The sequence below is a fragment of the Aythya ferina genome (assembly GCF_964211825.1).
Source record: "Aythya ferina genome assembly, chromosome: 14".
NCBI classification, from domain to species: domain Eukaryota; kingdom Metazoa; phylum Chordata; class Aves; order Anseriformes; family Anatidae; genus Aythya; species Aythya ferina.
In genome coordinates this window covers 15,558,339-15,576,930 of record NC_140312.1, presented here as the reverse complement: position 1 = coordinate 15,576,930, position 18,592 = coordinate 15,558,339, and the positions used below count along the sequence as shown (strand labels likewise).

Sequence of the window (18,592 nt, the reverse complement as noted above, 5' to 3'; positions counted from 1 at the left end):
AAAATTTTCTCTGCTTCTTGAAATATGGCATGTAAAATGAACACAATAAGTGCTGTGAACATCTGGCAAATTAAGAGTTTGATCTTGTCCTGTTATCTGATAGGAGAATTTTATTATCTTTTTTTAATTATATTTCTCACTCTCCTCTCACCAAACCAGTCACTTCCCAAAGCCAGCTATTCAAAGAAAAGTGATCAGATCCCTGCAGAGTACATATGAATGAAGTTTCAAATTTGTGTCTAGTCAAAGATCTGAATTTAATATTGTAGATGAAAAGAGAGGAATATAATCACTTCATCTTTTTGAGGGGGCAGGGGAACTGGAATGCTGATCCATTTGAATGTGTCCTGGACATTTAATTTAGTGTTTGTTCAGCAAGTATATTAGATTTTATTTTTATTTTTTTTCAGTTTCTGTGGGTTTTGAATATGAGACTTGCCCCAGTCTGATTTTATGGGAGAAGAGGACAGCACTGCTGCAAGGATTTGAACTAGATCCTTCCAATCTAGGAGGATGGTCTTTGGATAAGCATCATGTACTTAATGTCAAGAGTGGTGAGTTAGTTCCACATGTTTTCTGTGCTATATGGAGTTTTGTCTGGGAACACTTTTAATTTACATTATGTTTACCCTTTGAAAAACAAAATTTCTTCACTCTTTTTGTTTCTTCTTTAGTTTTGTAAGGAATGGGACGTGTTTCAGTTGTCAGAAAATTTCTATAGATTTTCAACAGATTTTTTACCCTCCTACAAAACATCAATTTATAAAAGTCTAAATCTTTATCCTCTATTCTGTTGTTCATTCATCTGCTTGTAATTAGTTCCTGTCTTCCTTCCCTGTTCATCTGATCTTAACCACATCCATTCCTGGTTCCTTTTGTTTGACTTTTTCCTTTCTTATTTGAGATAGGGTTTAAAAGGAGTATGTGACTGTGACAAGATACCGATTCTTGTTTGTCTTTTCCTTGTGTTACCTGCTTGGTTTTTCCTCACTTCTCTTTAAGTACCCTAAACTGAATATTCTTGGTCTTCACATTTTATCCAGAGACTCCCAAGGAATTGAATGTTTAACATATATTTCATTTAATTCCTGTAAAGTGTTTTCTATAGCCTTCCCGCTCTTTCTTGCATTAACAGTTGCAGAATATACTGTCACTCAAGAAATCAAAAGCTTCAGAATAGGCAAGATCAAGCTATTTGAACACACTTCAAGTGCTGTGCAGAAAATCAAAAACACTGCTGAGATGGCCATTTGGATAGAGCATGATATTTGTTGCTGTCATCAGTGATGGCAACAGTACTTGTCCCTGGGGAGCCAGTTGCTTTACATTAGAATCATGCAACTGTATTTCCAAGAGACAATGTGGCTAAAAGTTTCTGACCAGATTTCTGCAACCTTTGATGGTGTTGAAATTGGTCACTCTGTCAGAGAATCCACTCCTTTCTTAGAACAGGTATCTACTTTTAGAACAAGTATGTTTAGAAGAGAGAACCTGTCTTAAAAGCATTTTTCTTGAAATCTAATAAAGGTCCTTAACACTAGTTCCCCTTTTGTCTTTCATCAGCAATCCAGAGCAGCCCTTTTAGGAGTTCCATCTTTCTTTCTCCTGTCTTTTCCTTTTCTGCACCGTCCCCTTTTTTTGGCATCTCCATTTATGTCATGAAGAAAATGAGAAAGACTGGGAGAGGGAAAGAGGAAAGTGAGGTTGGAAGAAAATTCCAAACAAAATGTAACATAAGAAATTGGATTCAATGGATGTGGGTGCACTAACAAGGAACACTTCCTCTCTGCTCTTTCCTTCCTCACTTCCCAGTTATTAAGACAGTCTAATAATTGTGCTAGGCTGGAAGGATGTCTGATGGTATTTTTGAATACCAAAGCACCATGGGTTTAAGTTTGGGTTTGTGTTTGTAGTTGTTTATTTGTGTGTGCTTTAACGGAGAATCCTCATTATACCTTTATTGTTTTCTACTGCAAACCTATTTCACTGTTTTTGCACTGTTAGAGAACCAGTGCTGAAGTCATTTCACTGTTTAGTCCTTAACAGCAGCTGTTGAAAGGAGAACTACCTGAAGTCACCTGTAACAAATGACTGTAATAACCACTTCTCTTCCTGTCTGTTATTAGGTATATTGCACAAAGGCAATGGAGAAAATCAGTTTCTAACTCAACAGCCAGCTGTGATAACCAGCATTATGGGGAATGGGCGCCGAAGAAGCATATCCTGTCCTAGCTGCAATGGTCTTGCAGAAGGAAATAAGCTTTTGGCCCCTGTAGCACTGGCAGTGGGAATCGATGGAAGTCTCTTTGTTGGAGACTTTAACTATATTCGGCGTATCTTCCCATCCAAGAATGTTACTAGTATATTGGAGCTGAGGTAAGAAGTTAATCTTAGCACTTCAAATCTGCAGCCTGTGCTTAAATCAGCCTTTACCATTATTTTTATAATTTTGTAAAACATTGTCACTTTCAACCTATTTCAATTCCAGTGGAGAAATGGGGCACAGAAATGCATAGTTCAAAGTATGTAGCTAATCAGACTAGAGTTAGAGCTAATGAATATAGAGAAGGAATAAAGAGTACAAACTAACTTTAAAAAAAGTACAGTAGTACTTTTTCTTCTTCTTTCCTGGTGGTTATCATTTGATACGATCTCCCTTCATTACTGTACATCATTTAGTTTTGTTTGATAACTACAGAACTGACTGCCCTAAGGTATTGAGCCACAGTGATAAACAAAGAAGTCTTGGGAAATTAGAAGGAAGGTTTTCATATCAGTGATGTAGAAAGACACTTTCCCACTTCCTTCCCGTTCTTGTAAGCTTATTTCTGTAGGTTGGCAAGCGCAGTAAAGGTTGACATACAGAGTCACTTTGTAACATCAGAACTCTTTCCAAGATCATACTTCTATTCCCCCACAAAATATTAAGATTTGGTCACTTAATAGGGAGGGCATGAGTGTAGAGTGTACCACTTCACCCATTTCTGTTTCATCGCCTTTTTTCATTCCTCTAGGAGAGGCAAGAGCTATTGCTTCAAACCATAACTCATGTAACTGTTTTTTATTGTTACTACACTATTGATTATTTGGCAGAAAAATAAGGAAAAACATCTTGCACTGGCTGTCTTCTGATACTTCTGCAGCCCACTCAGGCAAAAGAATAGTGTTCTTGTAAACTGGATGTAGCTGCAGAACACGCTGAGTGAATTTAGGTTATTAGTCTTTTTTTCTTTTTTTCTAATGATATGACCAGTAACCAATTCCTCTGCTTCTACTGTACGGTTAGTTTTTAATTAGCGGGGGGAAATGCAAAATGATTGGGCTGTTAAAGAATGGGAGGCCTAGCTCTATTTCACACCTCTCTTCCATTCATGTCATTCTGTTGATGTCACTGTTGTGAATTCCAATTTATATTAAGAGAGAAGAGATCAGATTCGGGCCAGTTCTACTCGGAGATCCCTCTCTGGCACCTATCCATCAGTCTGCCTCATTATCCAGAGGTTTAAAAAAAAAAAGTCAAAATTATCCAGTGTTTCCTGCTGGCAGCTCAGTATAGACCACAGAAGCTAGCTGGTACAGCTGTATGACTTGCTATAAACATTTATATCGGTATACACTATAACTCTGCTTTACATAGAATATGCCAATGTGTTTTTTTCCCAACTAATTGAGATATGTCTAGCTTTCTAGTAAATAGGACTACAGATATATAGGTGAAGAGAAACATTTTCAAACTAGGATAATTAAAAGGCATTTACATGTACATGTATATCCATCTCACTTCCAAATGCCAGTCACTGACAAAGTTTTGGAGTACATCAGATACTTGAAAATGTTATCTTCAGCTTTATGACGTTACTAGTCTGAGAATTTTGCTTTCTGCCTATGCAAGAAACAACTCAGACTTTTCAGAGTGGGTGAGCAGAAAGGACAGCAGTAAAGATTAAGAAGCCTATCTTCTGTTTCTGCTCTTGTCCATGTTCTCTTTTCTTTTATGAAAGTCTGTTTTCCATAGAGTAGTTTATTTAGCTTCTGCTATGACTATTAGCAATGAACAATGAAGTTATTGTGTTTTGAGTACTGTTGGACAGCTGCAAATGACTTTACACCCAGTTTATTAGGATTCCCAATGATCTTTTCCATATCCTGTTCTCCAAAGGGAATTAGGGCTCAATGCAGCAAACATCACTTATAGAAGTAATTGTGATTCAGTGGACACTTCAAAATAAATATGACTTAAATGATTTAAATCTTCAAACTCTTAACCATTTAAGTATGAATTAGAATGAGTCTTCAGCTACTATCAAATAGCTCATATAATATGCAAATAGGGTTTCCATAACTATTACAGACTAAATGTATCACTTTGTTTAGATTTAACAATGGGTATAATTTGGGTTTTACGTAAGCCAATATAAATATTTATAAGTCAGAATAAGCCAGCATGCATATTTCCTTTGCACTGTCCTTTCTGAAGGTACTTGATCTGAATGGCTAATAGAAATTCTGGCTCAGAAGTACTTCATGTCACACTTAATGTTGGTATTGGAAGTTTGGGGCTGTGCACTGAGTTCTGCAGCTCAGGAGTCATGCACCTCACTGTTTTATTCAATTTATATTCCTTCAAAGAAAAACACAGTGAAGCCCTGTAGTGTGGAGAATGTATTAATTTACTTCTGGGAAGCAGAGGATGCTTTTCTTTTGGCTTGTGTCTAGACAGAAAACTAGGTATCAATTAATGCTACACATCTCCCATTGCACAGTATCTTACTGCACACTTAAAAGGTATTTTTTTCTTTACCCTAACATTTGTTTTGATTGGCTTAACTAGAATCTACAAAAAATGCTACCAAGTAGCAGCCAAACTTGCCTTAAGCAGTTATTTTAGTGTCTGGGGGAGAAGAAAATAAACTGCGTAATAGAAATTTGTTTAGAAATAGCCTGTTGGAAAACTATTTTAATTAAAGAGGTTTCAACGAGCTGTCTGAGAATATCCTAATCCCAGTGCTTCCCCACTCTCACTTCTGTATTCAGAAAACTGCCACTTTTTCTCCCTCCTAGCCCAGAAGCTACGTGTATTTCCATGTGAAAACTCTCTCAGTGGTCCAGAAAGCTTCCTGCAGCATACAGGGGGGTGGGGGATGAGGGAAGGGGTGTCATACTAGGGAACTAGATGCGAGTGGATCACTCTCAGTCGTTCTTCATCCATAAACCAAGTTAAGGCTAGTGCTGAAAAGAGATATCTTCTCCTGTGTCCTTTTGTAAAATAAAACAAATACTATGTTTGCTTTACCATCTATTCTTCAGCTAACTGTTTGTTCTTTTTCCTTCTGTTCCCCTTCTATAAAGAAATAAAGAGTTTAAACATAGGTAAGACACGAGCTCTTTCCCATATAATTTGATATGGTTTGTTTGCTTCATTGTGTTTGCTTTTTGTGTTGTGCTTCTTGTGTACCGTTATGTTCTTCATGTACCATATATAGAAACATTTTATGTGCTAATTGTGTGTTATGAATATGATAAGCGTTAGCAATTATGAAATGTAGTCAAAAAGCAACCAAATAAGTTCTGACAGTAATTAGAATTTTCTAGTAGAATGCAAATATAATGAACCCCAAGCTAACTTCTATATAAACAGTTCTCACTGCTGTCTGTAATTGGTCTAAGTGGTTGAGGTAAACTACAACAGCAGTTTTACGAATGCCAGAGAGGTTCACAAAAACACTAACAACTGGAAATAGGTCAAAAATGCATTTTCCGGTCATTAGAGATTTTTCTGAACCCTCTGTCCTATTTTTTATAAGATAGTTTCTATTTTCTTTCATTGAATGCATTTCACAGTCAGCCTATGGGGCTGGTTGTGTGCAACCATTAGATGGAATCACTGTAAGGTTCATAAGAGAGGTGTAACCTTTCTGGATGTTAGGAGAAAAGGGTTTTCCTCTTAGTACTGGGCTTTCTGGATGTGAGCAGCATAGGAAACACTTGTACCTTCCTCCATGTCATACCCTGCCAGGTGGAAAGGGTTGTTCAACCTGCAGAAGATCAAGTGCAAGAACAAGGAGAGCTGCTATAAGCTCTTCCATACTGGTCTGTCCATGACCTCTTTCATTTCTGCCATATAAGTTAGATGCAAAAGCCTGTCTGGAGTAAACAATATAATTTCCTGTTCATAATATATTTTGGTATATGAAATGTAACTCCACTGGATTTTCTTATCTATATGAATTCATTCACAATTTGCTAATGGTTACTGGTGATGCTGGAGGCTCCTCATTTGCAATTATAAGCATAGTTAATTTTTCAGGTGCTTAGAGATTTGCTCTGGGCAGCTTCTCTTTTTTTTGGTTATATTTCCAGAAAAGCTATTGTTAACACTGTTGATGCATGTATGAGAAGAATAGCAAGCACAAACTGGTGCTGCCTGCACTTGCTGTCAGGCACCAGGCTTCCTAGCAGACCAGAGTAAGGTTGCAGGTGGTAGCTGCTGCCCTCACCAGGGAGGTTAGAGGAAGAGGCATTATTGGCAGAGGCCTCTGAGCAGTATCAGTGTTATGGAGGATCTTTTAAAGCAAGGTACATTCCTTTATTTTCTGTAATTCAAATAAAGGATTACCATGGCACAGAGAAAAGAGAAGATCTTTAGTTTTTCAGTTGCCAGTTGGAGAACTATTTACTATTCATTTATAAAACACATCTCACTATTTCAGGTAAGAAACTCCTAGATGTTTTTGGAGGCAGTGAATGCACGTTGCCTTCCACTAGTTGTCCTTGTGCCAAAGTCCCTCAGATCTTTTTTGTGGAGAGTCTTCCTCCATCTGTTCCCTTACAGAGCTCAAGAGCAGAAGTAAGTATAACAGGTGAACAGCTCCAGCGGGGTGCTCCCCTGATGGGGAACAGAAGCTAATGACCCACACCCTGGCAAGACTGCCCTGAGTTAGACTGCAGGGAGAAAGACAGGGTGAGCTCCATGGACACGTGTAGGACTGCATGAGAGAACAGGGAGATAAGTGCATGTTCTACTGTTGTTCTTTACCCTGATTCATACCTTGTTCCACGCCGCAACAGTGGGACTTAGCTGAGGCTAGCTGCAGGCTGAAGGGAAGTAGGGGCACACTCACTTAGGAAGGCAGGCACAGGCTGGCAAACCACATCTGAAAACCTCAGAGACCTTTCCAGTCTCGCAGGGTGGCTGCTGCCCTGTGTCAGGCTGTGCTGGACCTGCAGCGGCAGTGGGGCAGCTCCCACAGGCTCAGTTCAGAGCAGCCCAGACCACCGAGCCAGCAGTACATCTGTGCTCCAGCTTGTACCTGCCTCAATTTGTCCTGATCCCCCAACGTGGGGCTCCACATGTTCCAGAAGAGCCAGGTTAAAAGCACTCAGCAAGGCAACAGAGAAGAGACACAGCAAGCAGCAGCATTGAAGGTGTGTTGGCTGGTCTGCTGCTGTTGGAAAGCCCTGATGTAAATCTGGGTGTGTTTGCAAAGTGGAGCATGGCACAGCACTACTGTCACGGTGAAGTTGTGTTCTCAAGTGTTAAGGGCAAAGCATAGTGGAAAAAGAGAGAGCAGAAATTCAATACAATGAGTAATGTGCAGGTGTTTGTATGGCTCAGAGACTTGAGAGACTGAAGAAGTAGAAAAAATATTTTTTATATATGGCAAAGAAGATTTAGCTTTGTTTTGGTAGGATGAGAAGGAATGTGAAAAGAGTAGTCTCAGTCTGCTGCTGAGGGTGAGGAGAGGAACTTGGGGAATAAAGAAATTGTGCTCTGATCTCAAGAATGTCACTAGTCTCCCTGTATAACCTTGTCTATACCACTTAACCTCTCTGTGCCTCAGTTTCCTCCTCTGCAAAATGGGTATAATACCCATCTTTTTAAAGTACTTGAGATTCATGCATGAAATAAAACTGCCAAGTATTTTTTTTTTGTTTATTGTATTTTTTCATCTCTAATTTCTACACTCCTAGACTTCAGCAGATGGTATTACCTCTGCCTATTTAATTTTGATCAAACAGATCTCCTTCCTACTTTCTACAATTGTAGAACAAATTCTTATTGACCTAAAAATCATGGTATGCCAAAGACTGGCATAGAGGAAGATAACTGTAGAAAGTGATATTTTTTACCTCCTCATTCCTCCAAATCTGGTCTTGACCACATAAATGCAGTTGTCTTTGTGCTGCCAATAATCCATCTGCCGAAAGTGCCCTTACTGTACTTCCAGTGGATCTGATCAAGAAATGGCTTATGTCCATCATAACTTATCTCTGCGTATCCTCACTCTTGGAGATGGGCACTTTTGCCACTTGAAACTAGGAGTGTGGATATTTGGAGGCAAATCTCTCTGGTTACTGGTAAGTAACCTTCATTTTTTTTCTTCCTGTCTTCATTTGTCTTCTATGTTTTCAAACCACCATTGACCTTATTTATGCTCACCCATAGGCTCCAAAGGCTGGAAAATTCAGATCATGCTTAAATTCCAACTAAATTGAGTTAAACTAGCCAGGCAAGATTTTGAAAATATTTCTGCACTGCAGTTCTGTGTATGTGAATGTATATATATCGCCAAGATTGACATTTCTCAATTTGCAGATGATTTGCTAAAGTAGTTCCAAAATGTGACAAGCTGTCAAAAAACATATATTTCATAAGAGAAGTAGCTTTCCATATAAGCACACGTCATAATCTCAAACTGAAGACCAGTTTGTCAGTAACAGAAGGTTTGGAGTTAAAGTCAGACACTTGGGGTCTCTCTGGTTGTAGTTACATAACCATCTTCATCTACCGTAAATGAGATTCTTGATAAGAATGAATAAGAATGAATTTGCTTTAGGAATAAATTTGTTATGCTTCTGCCTTCTATTTATGCAAGACCTCACAAATCTTGTGGCATAATATAAGTAACTCAGAAGCTGATTCTTTGATCTTATTTCTATGACTTCTCCTTTCAAGGGAAGTAATTTAAAAAACAAACAAACAAACAAACATGGGGTGGGGATGGTAACAGTTAGACGTAAGCCAAAGAGAATTGACCTGGTGTGCATCTAAAGGGCTAAAAGAGCTGAAGAGGAAAGTCTGCTGTGTGGCTTTGGCTTATTGGGATCTATTATGCAATGTTTGGTGTAGCAAAGAGAACGAGATTTGGAATGACAATCCTGCTGAAACACTGACCAGTTCCTAATCAGATTAAATCCTCAAACTGTAGTTATACAGATCCCACCTCTGTATGGAAGGTGTCAGACTTTCTTTCCAGATCTCTGTGTGTCTGATGAATATCTAAGCTCTGAAAGCCCGTGAAGTTTTTAGACTGCTCAGCTGGTTCTGTTCTATGCTTTCTTTTTCCCTAAAGCAACAATCCTGCTCATAAATACTATCTGGCCGTGGACCCTGTTTCGGGCTCACTCTATGTATCCGACACCAACAGTCGACGGATATACAGAGTCAAATCCCTCACTGGCACAAAAGACCTAGCTGGTAATTCCGAAGTGGTAGCAGGGACCGGAGAGCAATGCCTGCCCTTTGATGAAGCCAGATGTGGAGATGGAGGGAAAGCAGTGGACGCAACCCTAATGAGCCCTCGAGGTAACGTAGTAAAAGAAGCCAGAGAAAATGACTGTGTGAGGCTAGGCTGGATGTGGAAATAATTATCTGGCAATTAAATCACTACTTGCTTGGTAATTTTTATTCCGTGCTTTAATTACAGTGGATTGGCAAGTGTTCGTGCTTTGTTTAGTTAAAGCAAACTTTATTACCCCAACACTGAATGCTGCAAAAGGAGAGAACAGAACACAAATTAGCAGGGTAACGCTCACTCCAAGAAGCAAACATGTAAACTGGGAATGAAAATACAGTTTGTAATATAGCATATTGGAAGAAAATCTTCCTACTGTGGCATTTTTCTTAGCTTTTATTTTATGTGTTTGCTTTTTCTTCCGATAAGGAGGGAAAAAAATAAAAAAAAAGAATTTTTGCCCTTTTGAGTTCCTAATTTTTAATAATAACAACAACAAAAAAAAAAGTTATGTAGAGATTTGGGAATGTATTGCTTTTTAAGATTTTTTTTTTTCATCTTAATTGTAAATATGAATTACTCAGGTGTATTGCCAGATGTTTGAAACATCTTTGTGTTTTCTTACACTGGTTGAAGGTAACTAGATAACAGTAAAAGTGAATAAAAATGAGAGGTTCTGTTTCTTTGTATAGGTAATAGTTTCAGTTTATACAAGTACAAAATATGTTCGTGGGACAGCACAGCTTGCATGCTTTAAGATAAGCCTCGTCATTGAAGTTAAGAAGATAAAACTGTAGCTTTGACTGAGCAATGCGATGAATACTGCAACTACTTTAATGCAAAATTTTTAGATGAATATTTTATTTTAGCCCAAGAAATGGGCAGACAACACAGTGCACCAAATTAAAGCAGGCAAGTCAAGTGAGAAAAAGCCTCCCCTTCTTCATGACAGACAGCAGCATCCTTCTGTTCCTCCTTTTGTTTTCTATGCCTTTCCTCTCTGAGGATGTGCAAAGTGAAAGGCATTGAACCTTTTCTTTTTTTTTTTTTTTTCCCTACTAGGTTTGAAACCCTGGTTATTTAAAAACACCAGATATTCTGCCCATATTCATTGTAGCAGGTCAAAGAATTTTAAAACATCCTGGAAGAATGTAATGTCTTATTAATTTTTCAAAACTTTTGAACCAATTCTAAAAGAATTCTAACAGTACCTCACATTTCCAAGATTAAAAATCAGTGTTTTTTTTGTTGTTGTTGTTTTTGTTTGTTTTGTATTGTTTTGTTTAATGCATCTATGTGATATTTCATACAGAGTTTATTTTTAGAAATAAGTTGATGCATTCTGCTGACAACTTGGTATGTTTTGGGGATTTGTTTGGTTTTTATTTCCTTAAAGCCCCAAAGGATAAACCTGCCTTGTGCCATTTCTTCAGCAGAAGTACAGCTACTTGGAGGGTTCCAGGACCAGGCTCAGAAGCCAAAGGTACAAGTTGGAAGGCAGGAGAAGTGAACACACTTTACCATCTTGTACACTTGTTAATGAGATTAAGCTACCTTGATGCTAGGAGCTTTGCTGAGGACTGTTTTTAATACTTGCAGGAATCGCAGTGGATAAGTATGGACTCATGTATTTTGTTGATGCCACAATGATTCGAAAAGTGGATCAGAATGGAATTATATCAACTCTGCTGGGCTCCAATGACCTAACTGCCGTTCGACCTCTAAGCTGCGATTCCAGCATGGATGTCAGCCAGGTAGACTCTTGCTGCTTTTTTTCCTGTCAGCATTAGAAGAGATGGGCATCTATTTTGGATGACTGCTTGGCCACTTAAGAAATACATTAGGCATCACAAGATGATAGCATATTTGATTCATTACTGAAATGAGTGAACCATCTTTTTACTGTGGTTAACACAGGTTATTTATGCAACTGTAGAGAAATAAGGTTGAGATAATGGGAGTTATTGTCTTAATTGCCTGTTTTTCTGTAATTATTGTAGAGCTTTCACAATGTAGCATTCATTCTTTGCACAGAAACACAATTAGCGGAAGTTACCACTGCACATAGCTTTAATATTTCCGAAAAAGAAAATAATTGTTTGAAGTAGCTGCAGTTCATGACTTAGTTTCATGATTTACGCTGATAAACCCCTCACTAATTTGCTGTTGTTACACATGGAATTTTAAACACTAGAAGTGTACTTTTCAGTTACGAGTTTTACAGTAATAATTTGTGCAACTCATAGGTACGGCTGGAGTGGCCTACTGATCTCGCTGTCAATCCCATGGACAACTCACTTTATGTCCTAGAGAACAATGTTATTTTACGGATCACAGAAAACCATCAAGTTAGCATTATTGCTGGACGCCCCATGCACTGCCAGGTTCCTGGTATAGACTACTCTCTTAGCAAACTGGCTATTCATTCTGCACTTGAATCAGCCAGTGCCATTGCCATCTCACACACAGGAGTTCTTTACATCAGTGAGACAGATGAAAAAAAAATTAATCGGCTACGCCAGGTAACTACCAATGGAGAAATATGCCTTCTTGCAGGGGCAGCTTCAGACTGTGATTGCAAAAATGATGTCAACTGTAATTGCTATTCTGGGGATGATGGGTATGCTACTGATGCCATCTTAAATTCACCATCTTCCTTAGCTGTGGCCCCAGATGGTACCATCTACATAGCTGATCTTGGAAATATCCGCATTAGGGCTGTCAGTAAAAACAGGCCCATTCTTAATTCTTTTAACCAATATGAAGCTGCATCTCCAGGAGAACAGGAGCTGTATGTCTTCAATGCTGACGGGATTCACCAGTACACTCTCAGCCTTGTTACCGGGGAGTACTTGTACAATTTCACCTATAGCAGCGATAACGATGTCACGGAGGTGATGGACAGCAATGGCAACTCCTTGAAGGTCCGTCGGGATGCCAGTGGAATGCCCCGCCACTTACTGATGCCAGATAATCAGATTGTCACGCTGGCTGTTGGCACTAATGGTGGACTCAAGCTAGTTTCAACGCAGACCCTGGAGCTTGGATTAATGACTTATAACGGGAACAGTGGTCTCTTAGCAACGAAGAGTGATGAAACAGGATGGACAACATTTTATGAGTAAGAATGTTTTTGGATATATTAAGCGTACATTTATTTTTCAAATGGTAGTGATTAGGCCCTGAAGTGATCCTACTGAAATTTGTTGTAGGCTTTTCACTGATGCTGAATAAGGCCTTTGCCTCTCAGTCTAGTACGATGCTAGACGTGATTAAGTGGCTGCTTGATGTCATCAGTTTTGCCATGTTCTTTAGGTGGGTATGGAACCACCTAAATTCCTGCCCATAGTTTGAGGCCAGTGAGGAATTTCGCTCACCTCCAACACGGACTGTGTGTGACATTCAGAAACATGTTTTTGTTTCACCAGCTTGGGCCCCTGTTCTTAGTCACCAGCAAGACCGCAGATAATTCAAATCCAAACCAGCCCCCAGCAATCTATTGCTCCTACTGAGTTGCCCATGTCTATAAACCTAAATACAGCGGTTTCCTTTGGAGCTGAAATTATCTTTCTGTTCAGACTCATATATTACTCATGGTTGATAAAATGTTGATTAACTTTACTGATTGTTCATTCTTGAGACAAGTGAGGAAATTACATCCCCAGCTATCTGTCAGACCCCTGTGTAACTTGCATAATTTGTAGATAACCCAAAAGCACATTGGTGTTCATGAGCATATAGATTAAAAAGACAGAATTTCCTCTTTAAATGAAATTCATCAGATGAAGTTCAAAACTATATTAAAAATATAGAAACACTATTTTGGTTTTCTTTAATAGTTAGCTTATTCTTAATAGTCTTATTGCCATTTACTGACCGACCATTTTTTAAAATAGAATCTAAATGGAACATTCAAAATGTATGTATGATGTTTAAGTATGATAAGTCTGGTGCTTTTTTTTTTTTCATATAGTTAATTAATAATTGCTAAATATCATTTCTCAAGTTACTAGCTAGAAAGGGTAAACAGGGTTTTATATTTAACCTGTATAGGTTTATCTGTAGACTTATCTTTAAGGTTACAGAATAGCGATGATGCACACCTTTTTTAGTTTATTACTGTATTCATCTCGGCCACCACTTTCTTATTTTTTAGAGAAAATATAAATAATGCAGGATTATAAGAAACTGTATTCAGTCTGCTGAATACATCTAAATTAGCATTGCACATCAGTGTTTTCTCCACGATGCCTTTCTTTCCCTTAAAAAGGAAAGCATTGCCCTCTCGTGGCCGTCTTCAGATGTGGCCCTGGGAATGGAACCACTGTTTTTTCATATGGACTGTTGGTAGATTTGTGGTTTTATTTCCTCTTTAATGTTTTAGTAAGAGTATTTCTTTAACACACATTAGTTACAAAAATAATCCAGTTCTGTTATTCCTCTAGTTTATGTGAAACTGCACCCTAAAAATGCTCATGGAATTTAATTTGTACAGAACATCGACGTATGCATGTGTACATGCAGACCAACACATACACTATTTTAATATATGTGTGTGAAGTTATATAGTGCATGTGTGTATGCATGCAGCGATGCACAGCAGGAACAGACAAGACTCTTAAATAGTGTAACAGCTAACAGCAGGCTCATATGGGGAAGATTTAGGGTTGGTCTGGGGCATGAAGCACACATCTTTGAAGTGGTCCTCAGTGGTATTCCACTTGGCCTTAGAAGCATCCTAAGAGAATGCTATGTTTTTTTTCTTGAATCGGCTTATATTATTATTTTTTTTAAGAGAGGGAGAATAAGTGTGCATGCACATATATGTGGCTCAGCACCTTGCCCTGCTCTATGGTAGGTCCAAAGCTGCTCTTGCTCCTTTCTGCAATACCGTGGATGAAACTGTCCTGGCTTCTTCCACCTACAAGCCATTGAGCTTGCGTAGTCCACATTTCAAACCTCAAAGACCAGAATGTTAGCAATAAAAAGGTGACACAGGTGCCATAATACTGGACATGGGAAAGCGAGTGTTACCACGAGCCTGATGAAGGGATGCAGTCCAGATGTTTGTAGCTCTCTGTGAGCTTTACAAATGCTGAAATGCATCTCATGACTGAACTATGATGTCCATCACATCCCCGTGTGCCTGTTCGGTGACGCAGAACGTCTGAGCTGGTTGTGGCCAGCTCAGAGGCGCTGGGCTGTCCAGCACTGTCCGCACATCGCAGGCAGCATCGTCCAGCAGCTCACACACCTACAGGGCCCGGTGGCTGCTGCTGCGTGTGGGCAGCGTGGGGCAGCTGCTGGCACAGGGACCTGAACCCGCTCTGCCGGGTCTGGGCATGGCAAAGCGGTGTGCTAGGGAGATGGTAGTGGGCACAGGGAGATAGTGGTTTTTTTAGGATCTTTTTAGGGTCTTTTAGGATCCTAGTTTTTTTAAAGTACTAGGATCCATTCACTCCCTAGAATTTTGTTAATAGAAAAAGCTTGCAGTGAAACTGTGCTGTAGCTGGGGTAACAAGAGCTCCATAATTTCAGTGCATCCATCAGATCTGACTCATCTCTCCTGATGCTGTGTCACACTGTGATAGGTAGTAGCTGCTTCTAAAGGAGATACAAGATGTCCCAGACTGATCCGTATATTTTTCTGTTGCCACATTTTCTTTTTTGATTTGTTTAGAATTGGGTTCCTGTTATGAAGAAGAAAGGTATATAAGCATATAATTCCTGTAAAACATTAATATTATTCAGATAAATGACTGTTTTTTGAAGTCTACTGAGCACTTGGTCTCAAGAATACATACATTCAAAAAAACCCTCAATAATGTCACTTCTAAATTACAGAGTACGTAAAAGTTTTGTTTTGTTTTATTATTTTTTTTTAATAGGATTTTATTGATGCAATGCATAAAAAAAAAAGCAACACCTTCCTTATACTGCAATCTATATATATAATTGTATTGCAATCTATATATATAATCATTAAGTAATGATTTTTTATGTCTAGCCTATAAACTAAATGGTCTGCGGATCATCATAGAGAGTACTGTTGTTGTCTTATAAACCCTTTTAATCTCTGTCATTTCTCTTTTAAAATAGTGTGACCAGCACTGGGAAAAATGCCCCATGACAGGGGTGGCAAAACACTGGTTTCTAGAAATAGCACTGGAATATTTTCATTTTTCTGTTTCAGTCTCTGTACATACTCATCCATATTTACTCTTAGACAGTCTTTGCACTTTGAACAGAGATTTTCAGTGACTAGCCCACAGCAATCCCCAGGAATTTTTCCTGAGTTAATTAAAAACCCAGCAATGTGAATGAGGAGTTTAAATTAATCTGTCTCGTTTGCATTACCTGAATATATTTGCTGATGGGGAGTTTCACCAGCCATTTTTCTAGATGTTCACCAGGCTCTACATAGTCACTCTGAAACCACTCATCGACTTTTCTAGTTTTGTACTAAATAACAACATCCCTTCTGTAATATTTGACACCAAAGTATTCTCTTCATACCTCTGCTAGTCACTAGGCGTGCCATAGTAGCCCATATACAGACAGGGGGTATCCCATTATTGACCTTTCAGGTTTCTGAAAATCCATTTTTTGTGCTGCTTGTTTTTCCTTGCTAGGTGGATGTTTGGCTGGATCAAGTTCTCCCCTCATCTATGCCTTATGCATACTTTGCAGTACCTTTTTTATGGATCCTTTTACGTAGACTTAACCAAAAAACCTTTCATAGATTATCTAAATGTATTATCTTTTATCCAGTATCTTGTTGATATGGTAAAACATATGTATGTGTATATATATATTTATATATATATGTATTTATATTCTAATGGGTAGAAGCTTGTGACTTTTATTAAGAAAAATCATGCTGCTTAATCTTTATTTGATCCTGAACTGCTTAAATGAACACACTATATTATTGGTTCCTTCTAGGTCGCATGATGCTTTGTTTTATTGATTTACTTCTTTGCCTAATGCTTCCGTTGGTTCTGGTAAGACTTGTTGCTCCACAGGTGATTTTTTTCCTTCCTCCTCCATAGTCAGTTGAATGGGTGCAGCCATTTGCAATGGATTTGAAAGGCATATTTTATATTTGTGTTAACTCAGGAGCCTATTTTGTATATTAATTTTGGAGATATGCTGTACAGTTCAGGTGGCCTGCTTTGAGGTTTCTGAATGATTTAATTGTAAAAAATCATGTTGAAAGCACTGGCATTTTTTCTTTTTTACAGCTAAACACAGACCTACAAAGAAATCATCTAGCTTCGTAATACTAAATGTATCACTCTTCTCTTCTGTTACTCTCAGGCAGTGCAAAGGATTTACCAGTTCTCTTCCAGGCTTCTCAATCATTGGATTTCTACACTGGAAGGATGACCAGTTGGTTTCAGTCTCTACCTAAACTTTTCCCTTTATCTACACAGGACATTTTTTCCTTGTCTTTCTGCTGTGTGCTTTGGTAGCGGCTGGGTGAGAGACTCTTGCGCAAGTAGAGTATTGCAGCAACTAGAGGAATACTGATTTTGTGTTTCAGGTCCCCTTTTCTTGCCCTTAAATCCAAAGGATTGCTTCTTTAGCATATGTATGCACAAAAATATAGCATATGAAAGGAAAGGGAGAAATGGTATGATTTGATTCCAGGGAGCATTCCTACTTTGCCCCCACCCCAGGCATTATAACTCTAAATAAATCTAGTGGCTGCTCTAAGGATCAATAAACTCATGGAGAGCCCTCTTACTTTTTATTATTACTATTATTATTATTATTTATTTTTATGCTTCTGGAGCACTTAATTAATCTTATAAGGTATATTTTGACTGCTGCCCTTTGTGCAGCTCCAACCTGTCCTGTTCTTTAACTTCTCATTCTTAATTTTTATGAGCAAAAGATTCACCCAAAAATGCAGTGCAAGTGCCACAGATAAGATCTAAATGAAATGATTATGTTCTCAAACTGATGTCTCTTATGGCAAATTTATTCCTTGATATGTCATTTAAAATTCTACTTAGTAGTTTTCACTAAGTATGCAGTTGCAAATGTGCAGTGTACGCAATTGTATATTGTAGTATCCATAACAATGCCACTTCTGTAGAGTGAAATGCAACAAATAAGCTATAGATGAATTTACTAACTGTAATTGAGCCACATATCACTCTGTATATCCATAATAATCAATTTTAAAAGAGACTAGCCTGAATTTACACTCATGTAGCTGAGATCAGTATCTCTAAAATTAATATTTCATTATCATAGATTCTTTCAACAACAGAGAAATAGTTATGGCCAAAATGTTTTTGAAAATCTGTTTCATTCTGTATTTTTGCAAAAATTTGGTGCATTATTAATACATTGGGTATTGAAATGAACATATATCCTCATGCTTTTTTGCTCTTACTAACTTTTCTATTAGCTATGATCATGAAGGGCGCCTGACCAATGTAACACGTCCCACTGGAGTGGTAACTAGCCTTCATCGAGAAATGGAAAAGTCTATTACCATCGACATTGAGAATTCTAATCGGGATGATGATGTCACGGTCATCACAAATCTCTCCTCTGTGGAGGCTTCCTATACAGTTGTTCAAGGTACCAAAGTGCACTTCTCAGCACATCTCCTAACCACACACACAATTTGAGAAAGCAATTCTCAAAAGATTTGTGTCATAAGTACAGTCATGAGCAGGGGAAAAAGTATAAGGTTTGCAAGACAAACTCTCATAAAGCTCATTCCTAAAATGACAGGTCTTCAGGACAGGTAAGAGACATTTCACAATCATACTTTGCTTCAAATATGTGTGGTCATTATCTGCTGATGAAAGTTAGTCCTGCTGTTACCTCTTGTATCAGGTTCACTTTACCCACTCACATATTTCTCTGTACTTCACTGCAAAATTGGTTCTGACTTCACTGCCACAAAGATGCGGTCTGACTGATGAATGTTGGCTATCTGTGTAAAAGCCCTTGTGGGGAAACAGGCTCAGGTACTTTTTATTATTAGACATAAATCTTCCAAATTTTTAGACTACCATTAAGTAAAATGTAAAACAGCACCAGCGGATGATCTT

At 38.3% G+C, this 18,592-nt stretch overlaps 1 protein-coding gene across 9 annotated transcripts in view; it reads left to right on the top strand.

Moving 5' to 3' along the window:
- TENM2 (teneurin transmembrane protein 2) overlaps positions 1 to 18,592 on the top strand; it is a 1,369,797-nt gene that overhangs the window by 1,336,587 nt on the left and 14,618 nt on the right. For 8 of the 9 annotated variants that reach the window (XM_084535365.1, XM_084535362.1, XM_084535363.1 and 5 more), the window contains 7 exons: positions 411 to 554; positions 2,127 to 2,376; positions 5,350 to 5,370; positions 9,354 to 9,586; positions 11,115 to 11,269; positions 11,762 to 12,636; positions 17,938 to 18,113. In XM_084535365.1, the coding sequence (XP_084391491.1) occupies positions 411 to 554; positions 2,127 to 2,376; positions 5,350 to 5,370; positions 9,354 to 9,586; positions 11,115 to 11,269; positions 11,762 to 12,636; positions 17,938 to 18,113 (1,854 nt within the window). The remainder of the gene's footprint in view (positions 1 to 410; positions 555 to 2,126; positions 2,377 to 5,349; positions 5,371 to 9,353; positions 9,587 to 11,114; positions 11,270 to 11,761; positions 12,637 to 17,937; positions 18,114 to 18,592) is intronic. The other variant, XM_084535367.1, reaches the window with a different exon arrangement.